Consider the following 22,024-nt stretch of genomic DNA (forward strand, 5'->3'; position numbering starts at 1 on the left):
GATGCTGTGAGGTGAAGTTTCCCAGAACCAGTGAGGCTGCAATGTACACTGACAGGTACACCAGTGCGGCTGCTGCCTGCAGTACAGCCAGGTCCAGAACTCTCATTAAACTGCTCTATTAATATTCGCTATACTCCTTTGAAGTGCTGCGTCTATGGCTTTTTTCAGTCCACACACCAGGCGATGTGATGTGAACTGTAACTGCCATTCTGCACTCATAAAAGTAAGAAAATGTGAAATATGATCAGGTGTTGAAAAACCTGATGAAGTCCAGAGCAAAGGACTGATGCGTAAATCACTGCAGCAAATATAAAAATAAAATATCCCTCAAATGAGACAAAGAATCCAAGACCAAAGACCTGGGATCTTAGTTCTTCATTAAACTTATTTGATTTCCAAGTATTTAAAAAACACACACACACACACACACACACACACACACACACACACACACACACACACACACACACACACACTATCTATTCAATTGCTTACCAGCCTGGTTAGTTGTGATATTGACTGAGGCAAACTGGGGCGAATAGGGACTCTGGTCAGACACACCATTCACCGCCTGGATCTCGAAGGTGTATTGTGTGTGGGCGAGCAGCTCGCTAATGTGCACGTGTGGCTCAGTGAGGCCTAGCTGCCGTGGAACAAACTGCACGTTATCTCCACAGCGTGTGCAGGCACCTCTGCCTGAGCCACAGCTTTTGCAGATGATGTTGTAAACGAGGTCATGCCGGCCACCACTGTCACGAGGAGGAATCCACTCGAGCCTCAAGGATGTTTCGTTCACGCTGGACATGACCCTTTGAGGAGCGGAGGGCACAGCTGTGGGGTGGAAAAAAACCAGCCATGATAACATGTAAATCTTCATTGAGCATTCTGGGATACCTAGGGGTTCTGGGTCATTATGGAAAACACATAAGTGATATGTACACAGTTGACCAATACATTCAATTCAAGGGAGGCTTCTAAATGTGCTAGCAAGACAAAGTCCTGCCACTCTTTCAAGGATATAAGACATCAAGATAAAGTTTCTTTTTTGCATCAACACTAAGCTGATTATTATTTTGAACTTTTGTGGAACCAAGAACTATAGCGAGCTCATATAGACCTACCGGTATAGGGTCTCCATTTTTTAAGCTTGCTTCAATGACATATCTAAAGCCTATTATCAGCAATCACTGAAAAGGCACGTGTGAAATATAATTAACATAAACAAAACTTGAAATCGGGCAGCACGGTGGTGCAGTGGTTAGCGCTGTCGCCTCACAGCAAGAAGGTCCGGGTTCGAGCCCCGTGGCCGGCGAGGGCCTTTCTGTGCGGAGTTTGCATGTTCTCCCCGTGTCTGCGTGGGTTTCCTCCGGGTGCTCCGGTTTCCCCCACAGTCCAAAGACATGCAGGTTAGGTTAACTGGTGACTCTAAATTGACCGTAGGTGTGAATGTGAGTGTGAATGGTTGTCTGTGTCTATGTGTCAGCCCTGTGATGACCTGGCAACTTGTCCAGGGTGTACCCCGCCTTTCGCCCGTAGTCAGCTGGGATAGGCTCCAGCTTGCCTGCGACCCTGTAGGACAGGATAAAGCGGCTAGAGATAATGAGATGAGAAAACTTGAAATCGGGTGGCACGGTGGTGTAGTGGTTAGCGCTGTCGCCTCACAGCAAGAAGGTCCGGGTTCGAGCCCCGTGGCCGGCGAGGGCCTTTCTGTGCGGAGTTTGCATGTTCTCCCCGTGTCTGCGTGGGTTTCCTCCAGGTGCTCCGGTTTCCCCCAAAGACAAGCAGGTTAGGTTAATTGGTGACTCTAAATTGACTGTAGGTGTGAATGGTTGTCTATGTGTCAGTCCTGTGATGACCTGGCGACTTGTCCAGGGTGTACCCCACCTTTCGCCCATAGTCAGCTGGGATAGGCTCCAGCTTGCCTGCGACCCTGTAGGACAGGATAAAGCGGCTAGAGATAATGAAATGAGAAAACTTGAAATCTGAACAAAAAACTGAAAGTATGTAAATAGACTAAGTGCACACTGTGCAGTCAAAGTGCAAATGACAAACAACAGAACTGTAAGGTTTATGTCCTGTTGTTTTCATTAGCTTTTCTGTTCATCATGCTTGTTATTCGTAAGAGACACAGTATGAGCCCAGCAGGACATCACAACCCTATAACACTTGAGTTAAATCATTAGGAAGAACAAACACAGCTGCCTATCTGTCGTTCACTGTGCGTGTGTGTGTGTGGGGGGGGTTCCCCCCCACATCATTATAATACCTACAATGAATGATACCCTGTGCCATAAGGCTCAATCCTATTATCTTCCCTGTTGTAAGATTGAGCTACTGATAGGTATTGACTATTCAAAACAACCAACCATCACTTAATAAATACAGACAACAAAATCAAAGACATACCAATGTGCAAAATGATGAATTTAAACATGCATTCAGCTACTTTATGGGAAGTTAAAGGTAGGACGATGGTCAAAATTCATTCACATAAAACCCGTCACTTCAATGTTTTATCAAAAGCCATGCCCATAAAATACATGCATACGCTCTTAGAAAATAAGCTTCCATCTGGCACCTTTGATTAGTCTCGCTGGAAAAAAAGTTGTACAGGTTTTACATAAAAATGTAAATCAATGTTTTGTTTTGTTTTTTTCAGGTTGAACTGCTTTAGGAAGCTTCAAACTGTTAACCATCCAATGAACTATCCAACGATCCTTGTTCTGATTGGTTCGATGTTAGTGGTCCACATCTAGCAGTATAACAGAGACCAGAGTATGTGAGGAAAACTTTGCCAAATAGTAATCAAATCAATAAATAATCACTGATGTCATTTCTAATATTACATTTGTGAAATCTGAATCAGCGAAACAAGTAGTCTAAGAACAGGATCAACAGTCTGCATCACTCCTCCAATCATGTCTTGAACACTAAGCATCTGTTCTCCTTGCTATACACTACAAGCCGATTCTTATTCATTCACACCATTCTGATTGCTCCATTAGTATGAATTAAATCAAAGCAGCCTGGTCCTTCTGCAGGCTCTTTAATGTGTGATGTGATGAAAAGAGCATTGCGTTTATTATAATGCAAAGCAACACTGTGAGAAAAGTATTCTCTACTTCTCTTCTCTCAAACAGAGTGCTGCTCTCATGCACAAATGGCCACTCTTCTAAAAAGCACAGGGAATTATGCAAATCGGATTGAGCTTGTTATTTCTTGGCTCCTTTTCAGTTACACTAGAGAGTGACATTTTCATTCAGAGTATGCTACATCTACTAACCACTGCCTCTAAAAAAGGGCAAGAGTTTCCCGAGATGAAACAGCAGGCATACGGACTGTGAAGGATTTAGAGATTCAGTGGATCTGTGGTCGTGGGTCACACAGATGCTGATAGCGCTTAAAACTTTAATTGGCCTTGATTCATTAAAACAACATACTTGTGCAGGGCATCTGTGCAGGATCTGAGTCAGTGCGGTAGAAGCCAACGCGGCAGACGCAGTTGGTAGCTCCCTCATTGGTGGTGCGGCTGTTGATAGGACACTGCTGGCACAGCTGATCTCCCTGGGACGGTTTGAAGAATCCAGAGGAGCATGCTGGGTAAAAAAAAGACAACATTTTAGACAAATCTAGTTCGAACTTGTATTACGTATGCAGTATTGCTGTACAAAAGTTCTGTTTTGAGATGAAATCTTGTGACATAGGATAGTAGTCATTAGGATTAATAAATATTAAACCACCATAATTACGTGTTGGAGTACAGATTTTATTTTCTGGCTGTAAATCCATAGACATGCAGAGACTAAGGGATCACAATACATTCTTATGGGCCTCTGGTGCTGCTTGTGAGCTTGGTCTCTCGCTGTTCTGCTTTTGTTTGAGACACAAAGAGCAAAGCTCTACTTAGAAATATCTGACTACTCTCAAACAGGCGATAAAAAATTCCAGATCCATTTTCCCACTCAAAACCACCCAAAAGCACAGCAGAACCACATTTCTATTAGTGCATTTACCCATTTTTTTTATTTTAATGCTGCACTATTGCTTTAACACACAAGCACTTTTCATGACTATTCAATGTTATCAAGTGAGTTCTGATATTTATATTTTGTGATCTTAGTGTTATAAGGGACACTAGTGTTATAAGTGTTATATAAAATCCCATTATGAACACGTTTTAGCCCACATTTATTAAGATCCAAAATAAAACACAAACCTATTAGTTTAGTAAGTGACAAAGAGTGGCAAAGAATGATTGTGTAAAAGACGTCAAGTGCACAAAAGCAAAATGAAACAATATTTCAATGATTTTCTTTTGCATATGGCAAATGTTCTTGAGCTCAAACACCTGAAACATGAAGCTCACATCTCAAAGAACTGTAATATCCTACGTAATTATGTAATTGCATGTACTGTATATACATTACGGTGCAAAAGTCTTAGGCACACTATTTTTTTTTCATACAAATTTTGTTATAGATTTCTATTTTATGGCTTCTACATTATCGAGTCAGTTTAGAGTCCCAAACGTTCGTTTTCCAGCACAAAATTAAATCTTACAGAAAAAAAAGTTTGCATCTGAGCAGGATATTACACAAGAGAGCACTTTTCAGATTAAAAAAGAAAACATAATGAAGGCTACTGGGTTTTGGTGCAAAATTAAGAAGCGAGTGTGACAGTCAAAGTGTCCAAAAGAACTGCGGCTGGTTCTGCAAGATGCTCAGTAAAACCTACAGCTCATTTCCTTATAAAACTGCACTCACTGTACCTGAGACTACTATTTAAAAAAAAAAAAAAAGCAAAGGGTCGTCTTACACTAAATATTGACTTTGTTTCATTTATTATGGCTTACTGTTGTTTATAGTATTTTTTTTAAATCTTGGAACACTTCACTTTGGGCGGCATGGTGGTGTAGTGGTTAGCACTGTTGCCTCACAGCAAGAAGGTTCTGGGTTCGAGGCCAGCGAGGGCCTTTCTGTGTGGAGTTTGCATGTTCTCCCCGTGTCTGTGTAGGTTTCCCCTACAGTCCAAAGACATGCAGGTTAGGCTAATTGGTGGCTCTAAATTGGTTGTAGGTGTGAATGGTTGTTTGTCTCTGTGGCAGCCCTGCGATAACCTGGTGACTTGTCCAGGATGTGCCTTTTACTGTTAATACAACATGAACACAAAATACAGCATACGAGTGGCCTTGAGTGTGTGTTTGGTTTATAAGGCATAAAAGCTTTTCACAGGCAAATGTTTTTTCCATCAGAGATGCAAACATGCAGTGAAACACACTTCATCAGGGTGACATTAAATCATCTATACCCTTACAAAAAAGAAGTTTAATCAAGTGTGTTTCTAGTATACTTCTTTTAAACTAAAAATAAGAGAGTATGCTTTCAGTTTACTTTTTATTTACTTATCAGAAATATACTTAATAAAGTTATACATAAGTATACTTGGCTTATACTGAAAAGTATGTAGAAAAGTCGAAGTAGAGGTGTCATAGCTCAGCTGGCTAAGGCGCTGTACCATAAATTCGGGGACCTGGGTTCGATTCCGACCCGAGGTCATTTCCCGATCCCGTCTCTCTCTCCAGCTCATTTCCTGTCTCTACACTGCCCTATCAAATAAAGGTGAAAAAAAGCCCCCCCCAAAAAAAATTGTTAAAAAAGAAAAGTCGAAGTATATTAAGCTTAAATTTTTGATCAAGATATACTTAACAAAAGTGTAATAAAGTATTAAAATATTTGTGCGGGCGGCACGGTGGTGTAGTGGTTAGCGCTGTCGCCTCACAGCAAGAAGGTCCTGGGTTCGAGCCCCGGGGCCGGCGAGGGCCTTTCTGTGCGGAGTTTGCATGTTCTCCCCGTGTCCGCGTGGGTTTCCTCCGGGTGCTCCGGTTTCCCCCACAGTCCAAAGACATGCAGGTTAGGTTAACTGGTGACTCTAAATTGACCGTAGGTGTGAGTGTGAATGGTTGTCTGTGTCTATGTGTCAGCCCTGTGATGACCTGGCGACTTGTCCAGGGTGTACCCCGCCTTTCGCCCGTAGTCAGCTGGGATAGGCTCCAGCTTGCCTGCGACCCTGTAGAACAGGATAAAGCGGCTAGAGATAATGAGATGAGATGAATATTTGTGCCTTATGTTTAAGTGTGGCGGCACGGTGGTGTAGTGGTTAGCGCTGTCGCCTCACAGCAAGAAGGTCCTGGGTTCGTGGCCGGTGAGGGCCTTTCTGTGTGGAGTTTGCATGTTCTCCCCGTGTCCGCATGGGTTTCCTCCGGGTGCTCCGGTTTCCCCCACAGTCCAAAGACATGCAGGTTAGGTTAACTGGTGACTCTAAATTGACCGTAGGTGTGAATGTGAGTGTGAATGGTTGTCTGTGTCTATGTGTCAGCCCTGTGATGACCTGGCGACTTGTCCAGGGTGTACCCCGCCTTTCGCCTGTAGTCAGCTGGGATAGGCTCCAGCTTGCCTGCGATCCTGTAGAACAGGATAAAGCAGCTTGAGATAATGAGATGAGATGTTTAAGTGTACTTGCCCTGTAGTTGTGCTTATCCTTTTGATAGTAATCTATAAAATACTTCTTTTTCACACATATTGGCTTCATTGTGATATAGTTCAGACATTTACAATATTTCTCCTACCTTTGCACTAGTTCTGTCACTGCTCTTTGCTGGGTTAGACAGCATTGTTGACTCTTAGGTATGTCTGTAGTTCCATATAAGTTTTTTTTTTTTTTTATTTCTCCTGAGTGGGATAATTAAATTTATTTATTTATTTATTTATTTATTTATTTTCCTTTAGAGCTTGGATGTCAATTTCAGTTGTCATTGCCATGGTTTTATACTTTGGCATTTAACACAATGTTGCTTTAAATTTTGATTTTTAAAGAAAATGAATATGTTCTTAATTCTGAGTATCTGTTGTTATTTTGTGAATTCTTACCTTTATAACTTCATTGTAACTTAAGGTACAAAACACTTAAGTTGTCTACTGGTAGTGTGCATGAGGTAAGGGTTCGGGCTAGAAAACTAATAGTATACCTACTGTAGAAGGGTAACTGCAGTATACTTCAAAACTAAAAAGTGGATTAGATGTATATAATCAGTATTTCCAATATGCTATAAAGTATACTTTTATAAACTAAAAAGTGGACTAGAAGTATAAAACAAGTAAACTCATGGTATATTTCCAGTATACTATGAAGCATGCTTTTGTAAACTCAAGAGTGGACTACAAGTATAGAACTAGTAAGCTGTTAGTATATAAGTTTACTTGTGGTATACTTGCAGTACAAAATAAAAAATACTAGTTGTATACTCAAAGTTTACTTCTCTTAGACTTAAAGTATATTTTGTATACACTAAAAGTGGGCCAATTTAGTCCCAAGAAGTATTAGATTAGTTTACTTACAAGTATACTGTAAGTACATTGATATCAGTGTACTTGGTACACAAAAGCATCTCATCTCATCTCATTATCTCTAGCCGCTTTATCCTGTCCTACAGGGTCGCAGGCAAGCTGGAGCCTATCCCAGCTGACTACGGGTGAAAGGCGGGGTACACCCTGGACAAGTCGCCAGGTCATCACAGGGCTGACACATAGACACAGACAACCATTCACACTCACATTCACACCTACGCTCAATTTAGAGTCACCAGTTAACCTAACCTGCATGTCTTTGGACTGTGGGGGAAACCGGAGCACCCGGAGGAAACCCACGTGGACACGAGAACATGCAAACTCCACACAGAAAGGCCCTCGCCGGCCACGGGGCTCAAACCCGGACCTTCCTGCTGTGAGGCGACAGCGCTAACCACTACACCACCGTGCCGCCCACACAAAAGTATACTTAAGGAAATATACTTTAACTTTACTTAAGTATACTTAATAAAATGAACTTGAAGTATATTTCTTTTTGATAAGGATATATATTAGGGCTGTCAAAAGATTAATTTTCTTGATCGCAACTAATCTCAGAAATTTCATAGTTAATCGCGATTAATCTTGATTTACTTTGCATGTGTAAAATTGATATTTTGCAGTAAGACCGTTCGAATCTAAAGTTAAACCCACAATGCAAAGTATTTCTGACCATTGTGTCTTAAATTGGAATAAAATGAAGACAGAGACAAAAGCTGAATTTATCTTTTGGCCTTTTTTATTTCAAAAAGAGTGTAGAGAAAGGAAAACAAGTATTAAGAATGAATGACTGGCTACTTTGGAGAAATTGTAAATAAATGAACACAAGAAAAAAATCAGAAAAAGTGCCATGTAGACCCACTTGTCTCTACTTCAGATTTGACTATGAACAATGTAATGTCAGGCCACTCTCTTCTTCAAAAATAAAATGTCACCATAAAAAAATAAATAACCATACAAAGCACTTCATAACTTAAATTCAAACAAACCATTCAGAGGTCCAGAAAACCGTTGCTTATCCATCACAAAAGAGGACTAAACTGAAGACAACAGCGTGTCCTTCCATGCCAATGCCAACGACTCGATGGAAACCACACGCTTCCGCTCGAGCTGCCTACGGATGTGTAGAAGGAACAAAAGACTAGCAAACTCGAAATAGCGCGTTTAACCGAAAATGAGTTTAATTAATACAACCAGAGGAGCTGCATGTGGATGGTAGAAGTGCGGAAAATGCTGGTAAACTCTGATCGCGATTAAAAAAAATATTCGCGATCACAATTTACATTAATCTAATCGCGATTAACGCGTTAATATTCCCAGCCCTAATATATATATATATATATCTATCTCATCTCATTATCTCTAGCCGCTTTATCCTTCTACAGGGTCGCAGGCAAGCTGGAGCCTATCCCAGCTGACTACGGGCGAAAGGCGGGGTACACCCTGGACAAGTCGCCAGGTCATCACAGGGCTGACACATAGACACAGACAACCATTCACACTCACATTCACACCTACGGTCAATTTAGAGTCACCAGTTAACCTAACCTGCATGTCTTTGGACTGTGGGGGAAACCGGAGCACCCGGAGGAAACCCACGCGGACACGGGGAGAACATGCAAACTCCACACAGAAAGGCCCTCGCCGGCCACGGGGCTCGAACCCGGACCTTCTTGCTGTGAGGCGACAGCGCTAACCACTACACCACCGTGCCGCCATATATATATATATATATATATATAAGAAGTTATGGATTTATTTTGCCTTCAAATAGTGGAAATGGACTCACACATTTAATATCTGCTCTTTGGTTATATTAATTTGTTCTGACTTTCAGGCTTGCTGCTAGTGCTAAACAAATCTATTTGTACTCAAACCTCTGTTCATGTGTTTTGCACTTCAGGTAAAAAAAAAAAAAAAAGGCTCCCAAATTGCCTTTTCATTAAAGCAAACATGCAAAATGGCTGAGGTGTGCTATTTTTCTCAAGCACTGCTTCACACACAAACCTTTCGGAAATGAGCTAGAGGCTTATACTTGCTGGCGATGGGATATGATATGTAACTGTTGCATTACAATTTGGCAGGTAATAAAGTCTCCTAAACTTTTCTCATCCATCTTCCTGCTGTTGACTGGAGGATATCACCCTTCATCTCCTCATGACAAATCAATCAGCAGCTTCCAGCCAACATCAGTATAATGATACAAAAACAAATTGTACCATAAAATAAAGTCATAATAACCCAAGTCTGTTTGACATTTAGAAATGCATAAAAGCAAATTAAATACGTGACACGTTTTGTGTAGGTGCACGGCAGTCTGCTTCCCAGAAAACGCGTTAAGCATGAGTGAGCACAATGAAGCTCATTCTATTAGGCTAATATCTCACAGTGGGTTTGACAGCAGTACATTAGTCTTGGCTGTATCTTTCTAAATCTGTGATTGATGACAGAGCGTTTGCTTCCCGTCAGGAGGAATATGAGGATTACACATTCTCCCTTCAGTTAGCCAAAATAAAGGAGGTCCAGCATGAGGTGTTGGTTATGCTCCAGTGGGCCGAAGGGTGAGTAGCAGAAACACAAACGGACAGGAATGGGATTTAACATCAGCGCTTCCATGGGGAGCAACAAAACAGAGAACAAGGAAGGCAATATCCTGTTAATTTATAAGCCATGTACTAGATATCAGTACAAAACTGTTTAAAGAGCAGATGGGAATAAGACCGAAAAAGATAAGAAGGGAGTACTTGTAGGTTTGCAGCTCCAGATTTTACAATCTTGTATTAGTGTATGATTTCTGACTCTCTGAAAGAAGCTTTTTGACGATGCTAATGTAAGATAAACTCACCGGCCACTTTAATAGGAACTTGTTCTTGATTCTAAGATTCATGTTCTTGGCTGAACATGAGAGCAGGTTCAAAACATATAATCCTCACAGCCACGCTCTGTACACCACATTAGATTAATCCCAGGGGAAACACCTCACGCAATTTTAGGTCAGTGTGCCAGAATACAAATTTTAGTCGTACATTTTGCTTGTTTATTCATTTCATCATCTTGTCTCAAAACTAGCAGAGAAAAGTGCAGGGTGATGCTAAGAGAGCAAACTACAATGTATATGATGACGTCCAGTCTACTTGCTTGACGTCTTAACATGTACACTCACTGGCCACTTTAATATGAACTTGTTCTTGATTCTAATGCCGCTTTTTCACTACAAACGCGGCTGAGTTGGGCTGAGCCGTGCCGTGCTGAGTTGGGCTGAGTCGGGCTGAGTGGGGCTGTTGGAGTTGCATTTCGACTACAACCGTGCTGAACCGTGCTGGCTGGAAGTGGGTGGACACATTGGGTGGAGTTAGCGAAAGTGGGTGGACGTCACGTGATGTCGTTAAGCAGCGCAAACAGTGACATCAGTGATCTTTTAAGCGGTAGTCTCACGACCCGAATAGTAAACAATAAACATGGAGGACATGGAGTCGTTAGTGTTGCTGGTCTTGGTTCTGTGGCTTGTTGTCACCAACAACGCGAACAGATACTGGCAAGAGCGTATAGATGAGGCGAGGCTCATAAGGCTTCAGAAATTCTCGTAATTCGTAATTCTTCTCCTTCCGGGTTTGCGGTGTTGACAGATCCCAGCGTGCTCGCGGGGCGTGTGTGGGCATGTGAGGACACTCCTCCTCACCAATCAGTGCACAGGGGAGTGTCTGCTCACGCCCCCAGCCTCACTCGGCTCGCTTTGGCTCGCTTCAGCCCCACTCCAAAACCGTGCGAGTTTTGGGTGCTAAGCAGGGCTGAAGCGAGCTGAGTCATGCTGCTCTGGGGTAGTCGAAACGCGAGCCGTGTCGGGCTGAAGTGAGCTGAAGCGAGCTGAAGTGAGCTGAAAAAGGGTAGTGGAAAAGGGCCATAAGATTCCTGTTCTTGGCTGGCAGGAGTGGAACCCAATGTGCTCTTCTACTGTTGCATGCTGAGATGCTTTTCTGCTCACCACAGTTGTAAAGAGTTGCTATGAGTTGCGATATCCTTCCTGGGAACTTGAACCAATGTGGCTATTTTCCTCTGACCTCTCTGATCACCAAGACGTTTCCACCCACAGAACTGTCGCTCACGCAGTGTTTTTTGTTTTTCGCACCATTCTGTGTAAACTCTAGAGACTGTTATGTGTGAAAACCCCAGGAGATCAGCAGTTTCTGAAATACTCAAACCAGTCCATCTGTCTCAAACCAAGACCCATGCCACAGTGCAAGTCACACTTTGAGATCACAATTTTTTTTCCCATTCTGATGTTTGAAGTGAACATTAACTGAAGCTGTTGATTTGTATCTGCAGGATTTTATGCATTGTGCTGCTGTCCAGGGATTAGCTGATTAGAGAACTGCATAAAACAGCAGGTGTATGGGCGTTCTTAATAAAGTGGCCGGTGAGTGCATGCAGAATGTTTTTAGACCTCTTATTTATGACAATTATTACTGCCAGTTTGAAAAAAGTCATTCCTATGATAATCTACAAGTTATGAAGGGCACAGAGAGTAGTAAAATATTAAAACTCTTCTGTGCTAGTTTTCATATATTTAATATGTTCAAAACAGTGTTATGTAACCATTCATGACCTTTCGTACTGAAAATAAATATGGAATCAGTCTGAACTGTGACTTTATACTATGGATGGCAAATACCATTCCTGAACTTGTCATTATTAAAAGATTCAAGTAAGCATTCTTGTTTAAGTCCGTATACCAACCCAGTCTCCCGAAAAAAAAAATTTGCATGCAACTTATTTGCAGCACTTTCTGTATGATGACTATCAGCATTCTGTCACTTCATATGTTGCATACCAACGTATCAAACATTCACTTGAATTATTTGTACGTCACTTTCTGCACCAACATAATTTAACCACCTCAACTACTACTATGCTATTTGAATAAGATTGATATGTAATAAATAATTTTACATCTTTGCTACACAGGCAGCATGGTGGTGTAGTGGTTAGCACTGTTGCCTCACAGCAACAAGGTTCTGGGTTCGCGGCCAGCGAGGGCCTCTCGGTGTGGAGTTTGCGTGTTCTCCCTGTGTCTGTGTGGGTTTCCCCCACAGTCCAAAGACATGCAGTTAGGTTAACGTGGGGTGGCCTTGGGCTGAAGTGCCCTTGAGCAAGGTACTTAACCCTGTACTGGGGAATTAGTTCAAATGGTAGAGCGCTCGTTTAGCATGCGAGAGGTAGCGAGATCGATGCCTGCATTCTCCAAAGAAATTTTTAGGGCGGCACGGTGGTGTAGTGGTTAGCACGGTCGCCTCACAGCAAGAAAGTTCTGGGTTCGAGGCCAGCGGCCGGCGAGGGCCTTTCTGTGTGGAGTTTGCATGTTCTCCCCGTGTCTGCGTGGGTTTCCTCCGGGTGCTCTGGTTTCCCCCACAGTCCAAAGACATGCAGTTAGGTTGATGTGGGGCAGCCTTGGGCTGAAGTGCCCTTGAGCAAGGTACCGTACCTAATGCCTGACTGCTCTCCGGGTGCTCTAGTGTGGCTGCCCACTGCTCTGGGTGCGTGTGTTCACTGCTTCAGATGGGTTAAATGCAGAGGATGAATTTTACTGTGCTTGAAGTGTGCATCTGACAAATAAAGGTTTCTTCTTTCTTTCTTCTTCTTTGCATGTTCTCCCCGTGTCTGCGTGGGTTTCCTCCGGGTGCTCCGGTTTCCCCCACAGTCCAAAGACATGCAGGTTAGGCTAATTGGTGGCTCTAAATTGACCGTAGGTGTGAATGTGAGTGTGAATGGTTGTGTGTCTCTATGGCCAAGTTTACATTAGACCGTATCTGTCTCGTTTTCTTCACGGATGCACTGTCCGTTTACATTAAAACGCCTGGAAACGCCGGGAAACGGGAATCCGCCAGGGTCCACGTATTCAATCCAGATCGTGTCTGGTCCGGTGCTGTGTAAACATTGAGAATACGCGGATACGCTGTGCTGAGCTCTAGCTGGCGTCGTCATTGGACAACGTCACTGTGACATCCACCTTCCTGATTTGCTGGCGTTGGTCATGTGACACGACTGCTGAAAAACGGCGCGGACTTCCGCCTTGTATCACCTTTCATTAAAGAGTATAAAAGTATGAAAATACTGCAAATACTGATGCAAATACTGCCCATTGTGTAGTTATGATTGTCTTTAGGCTTGCCATCCTTCCACTTGCAAGTGGTAAGTGATATGCGCTGGGATCACACACACAGCGGCTCAGTCCCGAATCACTGCTCATGCACTTCACTCGCGCGCTCTGTGAGCTGCGCAGGGCCGGAGTGCGCACCCTCCAGAGGACACTCGCTGTTCAGGGCGGAGTGATTTGGAGCGCAGGATGCCTGCGGAACCGAGCGTATCCGTGTATTGGTGTTGCTGTGTGCACGCGAATCGTGTATTGGTGTTGCTGTGTGCACACTAATCGTTTTAAAAACGTTAATCTGATGATCCGCTGATACGGTCTAATGTAAACCCCACCTAAGTGTCAGCCCTACGATGATTTGGTGACTTGTCCAGGGTGTACCCCGCCTCTCGCCCATAGTCAGCTGGGATAGGCTCCAGCTTGCCTGCGACTCTGCACAGGATAAGCGGTTACAGATAATGGATCTTTGTTACATATATTGATCATAGTCCACTTGATGCATAAAGATAGTATGTTTCATGACATATGATTCAACTTACTGGGCTCGTGAAATAAGCCGAACTCATTTTCTCTGCAAACACAATTGGGCTTGCAAGTCATGAGGTAATGCGGTATAGTAATACAGGTATTTTTAAAATACGTATAGAAAGGCTCTGTAGTCTAAGATACAGAAGCCCCTTTCACATACAAAATCCATTAATGCATGAGGTACAAACAACATGGAATAGATAACAAATTTTCATTCCCACTCAGTCTTCCATAACAGAAAAGTAATGGAGATCATGTATTCCCACCTGACTGTATTTAACAGAACACTATGGAGTGTGAAAAATGCGAAACTGGATATTACGTATAATTCACAAGGCGGTAAGTTTATTGTTGTGAAAAGCTCAAGCTGAGACATTATTTAGTCAGCAACATGGCACAAGTCAATTTGCATCGCGTCTCTGTTGAAATAGTCGTCTTCCTGTTTTTGAAAATTTGTTTTGTTCATGTAAAGGCTATTTATAACATTTTTACTTCTACAGTAGGACCGCCATATCCACTGACTCACACAAGCATACAAGCATGACCCCTTAAACTACAACTCCCACACACTCTGCTTATTAACTCTTAACCACACACCCCTGATTTCACTTATTTTTACTTATTACTCGCTTTATTTAAACCCTGGCTTATGGCGTGGGAGAAAGTTTGACTTATGTTAATTTGTCTTGTGTTTGCTGAGGCACGTTGGTTTCCTCACTTCTACTGTCATGTTTTCATGTCTGGTGTTTTTTGTTGCTTTGACTATCCCGTGCAAACAAAATGTTTCTGCACTTGCATCCGTCTCCGGTCCTCAATCAAAATATAAAAATATTAAGTGGAAATGTCAGAATCCCGAGAGAGAGAGAGAGAGAGAGAGAGAGAGAGACAGGGGGAGAGAGAGCACATTCACATAACTTTTATTACAGTATGTTGTTTTATTTTAATATTAGTTACTGTTGACGGTGTATTGTGTGTAATTTATAAATTAAACTTTATCATGGCGGCACGGTGGTGTAGTGGTTAGCGCTGTCGCCTCACAGCAAGAAGGTCCGGGTTTGAGCCCCGTGGCCGGCGAGGGCCTTTCTGTGCGGAGTTTGCATGTTCTCCCCGTGTCCGCGTGGGTTTCCTCCGGGTGCTCCGGTTTCCCCCACAGTCCAAAGACATGCAGGTTAGGTTAACTGGTGGCTCTAAATTGACCGTAGGTGTGAATGTGAATGGTTGTCTGTGTCTATGTGTCAGCCCTGTGATGACCTGGTGACTTGTCCAGGGTGTACCCCGCCTTTCGCCCGTAGTCAGCTGGGATAGGCTCCAGCTTGCCTGTGACCCTGTAGAACAGGATAAAGCAGCTAGAGATAATGAGATGAGATGAGATGGAAACCCTATATTTCATTGAAAATAATACAAAGACAGCATATCAGATGTGGAAACATATGTTATTGTTTTGTTTGGGTTTTTTTGTTTTTGTTTTTTAAATATTTGCTGATTTTGAATTTGATTCCAGCAACATGTTTCAAAAATGTTGGGACAGGGGCATGTTCACCACTGTGTTGCATCACCTGTGCTTTGAACACCAATCTGTAAATGTTTGGGAAATGAGGAGACCAATTGCTGTAGTTTTGAAAGTGAAATGCTTTTTCCTTGCCTGATATACAATTTCAGTTGTTCAACAGTTCAGGGTCTCCTTTGTCGTATTTTGCGCTTCATAAGGGAAATGTTGTAATCATAGTTATGTTGTATTATAGTTATGTTGTAATCATAGTTATGTTGTAAATGTTGTAATCATAATGTTTTCAAAGGGAAACAGGTCTGGACGTGCTGAAAGCGGTTTGGCATTGTCTTGCTGAAATAAACAAGGCCTTCCCTGAAAAAGATTTCGTCTGGATGGCAGCATGTTGCTCCAAAACCTGTATATATCATTCAGCATTAATGATGACTTCCTAAATCTACAAGCTACCCATGTCATGTGCACTAACGCACCCTCAAAACATCACAGATGCTGACTTTTGAACTGTACACTGATAACAAGCCGGATGGTCCCTCTGCTCTTTAGCCTGGAGGACGTGGTGTCCATGATTTATAAAAAGAATTTCAAATTCGATTTGCCAGACCACAGGACAATTTTCCACTTCGCCTTAGTCCATCATAAAAGAGCTCGGGCCCAGAGAAGGGGGCGGTGTTTCTGGATATTGTTTATATCTGGTTTTAACTTGCATTTGTGGATGCAGTAATGAACTGTTTTCACAGACGATGGCTTTCTGAAGTGTTCCTGAGCCCATACAGTGATTTCCACTACAGACATGAGTCTGCTTTTAATGCAGTGTCGCCTGAGGGTCTGAAGATCACAGGCATCCAATGTCAGTTTTCAGCCTTGTCTCTTGCATGCAGAGATTTCTCCAGATTTTCTGAAACTTTTCATGATGTTATGTACCATAGATGATGTGATCCCCAAATTCTTTGCAATTTTACATTGAGGAACATTATTCTTAAATTGCTGCCCTGTTTGCCCACGCAGTCTTTCACAGAGCAGTGAACCCCTCCCCATCTTTACTTCTGCCAGACTCCGCCTCTCTGGGATGCCCAATCATGTTACTGACTTGTTGCCAATTAACCAAATTAGTTTAGGTTTTTTTTTTTAATATTAGACAATTTTTCCAGTCTTTTGTTGACCTTGTCCCAACTTTTTTGAAACATGTTGCCGGCACTAAATTCAAAATGAGCATATTTTTTTTTCAAATAACAGTAAGATTTGATATGTTGGCTTTGTACTATTTTCAATGAAATATGGGATTTCCATGATTTGCAAATTATAGTATTCTGTTTTTACTTATATTTTACAGTGTCCCAACTTTTTTGGAAACAGGGTTGTACTTGAAAAACAAGCTTTATTCTGTATATGGTTCACTCCTATCTGCAGTTTTGGCTGTCCGTGTTAGATCTCGCAACACATCCCCTGCGGATACAGTGCTCCTACTGTATGTGCCGATGTTTTCTCTGCTTGTTGTTTTGAGTTTGTCGCTGGGTGCTTTACACTGAGGCAGTATGAGTAGTTCCATCACAATATCAGTACATCATTTACATCCCCACCAGCAACATCACAACCAATCACAACATGTAAATCTGATGATTCTGATTCCCACTGGAGTTGTGACAAAAGATGTCCTTAAATGTTACTAGGTCAACATTGCTTAACGTTTCAATGTTTTATTCTCATTCCCACACGACACCATTACAGCATAATAATTAACAGTTATTCCACGAAATCAAGTCGTACATGAGCTGACAGCCAACGAGGTGCGTAGCGCCAAGTTGGCTATAAGCCATGCACGACGAAATTGAGCGGAATAACTGTTTTATTCTATCCACATTCACTGGATCTTGAGAAACAGAGCATTTTTATTTTTATTTTTTGCAAATTCAATAAATAAAAACTTCATACAAAATGTCCGACAAAATCATTTCTGCTTAGAATGTAAACAAACTGGCAAAATGACAGTAGCAATTTGTGAAAAGTACTATAATAATCATAATAATTCTTGAAAAATAAAAAAAGATATGTTCTTACCACCAAATACTTTTATTACATATTTTGTTGCTTTTTTTTTATTTTTTTGGGGGGGGTTGATTTCAAGTAGAGTTTTTATTTTGTCCTCAGTTGGTTCAGCAACACGCTCCGCCATTTTGTTTTTCTCTACTCACAGAATATGAGCTGATATCCTAGTAGTAGAGTAGCCAATCAGAGCGCGTAATTGCTCGTATCCAGTGAATGTGGAAAGAATAACAGAAAATATACAGTTTTCACTGTGAATGGGAATGGGGTAACAGACTATAGAGGATACAGAGATGAGAGATTTTCCACATTTTGAAAATACCCAAGTTAATGTACCGTGTTACCACATGACTTGCATGTTGGAAATCTGTCAGTAATTGGATCCACGTGTATGCCATCAGCATGTCTGGTGACAAAAGAGGACCAGCACCTGATACGCACTATAAAATATGGAGGTGGAGCTTTGATGTTTTGTGGCTGGTGCTTCAGGAGCCCTTTTGAATATTTATGGATCATCAATTCTGCTGAACACCAGGATATTTCAGTCCAAAACCAGATCTCTCCTGGACTGGCATCACAATATCAATGGTCACGAAAACCAATGTTTTGAAGAAACCAGTGTTTTGCATTTTTTAAAAATTTGTAATTGGAAAAAAAAAACACATTTAAATCGTTGAATAGTGCCTATTTTTTTAAATCACATTTATACACTATCACTTTATGCCAGGGGCGGCACGGCGGTGTAGTGGTTAGCGCTGTCGCCTCACAGCAAGAAGGTCCGGGTTCGAGCCCCGTGGCCGGCGAGGGCCTTTCTGTTTGGAGTTTGCATGTTCTCCCCATGTCCGCGTGGGTTTCCTCCGGGTGCTCCGGTTTCCCCCACAGTCCAAAGACATGCAGGTTGGGTTAACTGGTGACTCTAAATTGACCATAGGTGTGAATGTGAGTGTGAATGGTTGTCTGTGTCTATGTGTCAGCCCTGTGATGACCTGGCGACTTGTCCAGGGTGTACCCCGCCTTTCACCTGTAGTCAGCTGGGATAGGCTCCAGCTTGCCTGCGACCCTGTAGAACAGGATAAAGCGGCTAGAGATGATGAGATGAGACACTTTATGCCATCAAAATATTACCTTGCATGTCTTCCTCTTTATGCCTCCGCCACCGTAAGGTGCAGGACGCATTATGTTTTCAGGTTGTCCGTCCGTCTGTGCGTCCGTCCCGAAACCTTGTGAACGCGATATCTCAAAGGCTAATGAAAGGAATTTCACCAAACTTTCACCATTTGTGTGCTTTGGGACAAACATGAACTGATTAGATTTTGAGATCAAAAGGTCTAAGGTCAAGGTCACTGTGAGGTCAAATGTCTGTCCGAAAACCTTGTGAACACAATATCTCCAAGGCAGATGAAAGTTAGTTAGTTAGTTAGTTGACTTTATTAGTACCCAAAGGTAGATTTGGTTTGCAGTCAAGTGATCTCTGCTCATACAAAACACCCAAACATCTTGGACACACATAACATACAAACATTCCACACTAAACACAAGACATAACATACAAGCATTTCACACTAAACACAAGACAACACCAAAAGTAGTGCATCCTATTTAAGAGACATGGTATCATATAGTTAAAATACCCTAGAAATGTGCCATCACAGTCCATGTTTAGAGGCTATTTTGTTAATTTCTCTAATAGCAGAGGGGACAAAGCTTCCTCTGAAGCGCTTTGTTTTACAGGCAGGTTGGCTGTATCTATAACCAGAGGGTAAGAGCTGAAATTCCTTATTTAATGGGTGGGAGCCATCTTGTAAAATGGATTCCGCTATCCTCTGCAGTTGCCTGTTGTATAAAGATTCAGGGCTAAGCTGTGGCTCTCCAATGAGTCTGCTAGACCATTTAACTATTTGATTAAGTGAGTTTTTGTGAATTTCACCAAACTTTCACCATTTGTGCATTTGTGGACAAAGATAAACTGATTAGATTTTGAGGTCAAAAGGTCTAAGGTCAAGGTCACTGTGAAGTCAAGTGTCTGTCCAAAAACCTTGTGAACACAATATCTCCAAGGCTACTACAAGTAATTTCACCAGGTCAAGATTACTGTGAGGTCAAATGTTCATCCCCAAATCACAACTTAATAAGGCGTGTAGTCTACCGGGCGGAGGCATGCCCATCGACGCCGTTGGCGTTGAGTTCTATCTAGTTTAATATATACATTTTTACTCCTTTTCCTGAAGGGCCCTAATAATTCTGGAGAACAAAACTGAAGGACAGAAAGCCCTGTATTTCATCTTTCTCCTAAACGCAGCAGTCACTGGCACTGTAACCTCCTTTCTCAGACAACTTTAATTACATAACGTATTGATGCAATTTCATCCAGGTCTCGTGTCACGGATTAGAGTTTGTAGCCAGCTTTGAGGAATCTGTATCTAAGCTTTCTCATTACTCCTCTTTGCTTTCCTTGGCTTATTTCAGCAGGAAGTTGGCTGAGTAACTCTCCGTGTCATTGCACGCAGCAGGAGAAATATTAATATCCATTAGAGGTGGCCTGATGCACTCTAATGCGGCCGCAGTGTAATGCCTGGAGATGAGCTCCATCCAGTTCATTACCACTCTACTGATCCTCAGCCTGTCAGAAAAGTGAACGTGATGTTCACTAATGTCATGGACGACACGATGTGGCCATATGAATGGCAGGGTGCAAAGAATGAAACTTTGTGTAGTACAGCTTACATGCTATAGACGCATGGTTCTCAAAACGTGATTTTAATAATCTACGTATTAATACAATAAAATACCTTAATACAACAAGTAAACCAGAGGTAGACGAAGTACCCAAGTTCATTACTTAAGTCAAAGTACAGATCCCACTGGTCAAATGTTACTCTGATACAAGTGAAAGTAGTACAGTTAAATTTTTACTTAAGTTAAAGTATTGAAGTATTGGTTTTAAAAATACTTAAGTATTAAACGTACATTTTCTGTCAATGCATTGTTTTATTATTGCCACAACGCTTACGAAACCTAATGCCTCTGAAGCAACCGACTGGATTTTCTGATTATTTTGTAGAACCTGTAGAATAAACACCTGGTAGAATGTTACAAAATGAAACACAACTGAATTGACAAAGAGCCACTGTCACTTTCTCATCTCATCTCATCTCATTATCTGTAGCCGCTTTATCCTGTTCTACAGGGTCGCAGGCAAGCTGGAGCCTATCCCAGCTGACTACGGGCGAAAGGCGGGGTACACCCTGGACAAGTTGCCAGGTCATCACAGGGCTGACACATAGACACAGACAACCATTCACACTCACATTCACACCTACGGTCAATTTAGAGTCACCAGTTAACCTAACCTGCATGTCTTTGGACTGTGGGGGAAACCGGCGCACCCGGAGGAAACCCACGCGGACACGGGGAGAACATGCAAACTCCACACAGAAAGGCCCTCGCCGGCCACGGGGCTCGAACCCGGACCTTCTTGCTGTGAGGTGACAGCGCTAACCACTACACCACCGTGCCGCCCGTCACTTTCTTTCTTTTTTTAAATTTTAACACTCCTACCCACCCCCACAAAGCAGCATGGTCGTGTTCTGACCCAACTCTGGCAGTGTGTGCACACATGTATGTGTAAGTTAATCAGGAAGACATTGGAATAGCTGTAAATGCAGCTTGCTCAGAAAATAATTATGCTGAAACGTATTTCTGAAAGGACTTCAGATAAGTTAACGTTATTCATGTTAGCGTAACTCCGTTTTTACATGCTAACCTTGTCCAAGTTAACTAGCTATGTGTTATCGTTAGCCGTGGACAAGGCGATGGCAACTTGGTGGGAAAATCCATAGAAAGTCATTTGACTACCCAGACTGCATAACTATTGCAACGTTATCGCTAGCTCTAAAAGCACAGACAACTTCATTGCAAGCTTTCTCTTGGAATAAAACATTTCCATACCTTAATATGCTTCCGCAGGTCGTACGGGGCATTTTTGAAGACCGTGATGTGGTTCGTTTTAGGCAAACAAAGCAAACATTTAAAACTAAACGAATATTTAACCCTTTCAGAAAACTGAAACATGGGTTTTAGGTATGGCCATGAGTGCGTGCATTCCCCAGAAGAACCACCTCCTTCCATTCTGCCATCAGCTGATCGTGTTCAAATAATGCTGCTGAGAAATCACTGAACTTGATTTTACACAGTCTATGGACGTGATGTGACCCTAGTGATTACTGATTGGCTGTCTCAGTGTCTCCTGCGAAAAAAACAATCACGTTTTAGAAAAGAAAAGAAAAAACATCCACTTTCAAAACTGCTTCATAGTAACGAGTAACGAGGACCTTGATAGAAATGCAGTGGTGCAAAAAGTATGATATTTGCCTTGCAAATGTAGTGAAGTTAAAGTTATAA

The 22,024-nt window shown here is 42.2% G+C and overlaps 1 protein-coding gene across 1 annotated transcript in view; it reads right to left on the reverse strand.

Moving 5' to 3' along the window:
* Window positions 1-22,024, reverse strand: part of ephb2a (eph receptor B2a) — a 143,211-nt gene that overhangs the window by 25,251 nt on the left and 95,936 nt on the right. The window contains exons 4-5 of the mRNA XM_060938256.1: window positions 3,441-3,596; window positions 496-831 (exon numbers count right to left, since the gene is read on the reverse strand). Of these exons, the coding sequence (XP_060794239.1) occupies window positions 496-831; window positions 3,441-3,596 (492 nt within the window). The remainder of the gene's footprint in view (window positions 1-495; window positions 832-3,440; window positions 3,597-22,024) is intronic.

Source organism: Neoarius graeffei, chromosome 13, assembly GCF_027579695.1.
Source record: "Neoarius graeffei isolate fNeoGra1 chromosome 13, fNeoGra1.pri, whole genome shotgun sequence".
NCBI lineage: Eukaryota > Metazoa > Chordata > Actinopteri > Siluriformes > Ariidae > Neoarius > Neoarius graeffei.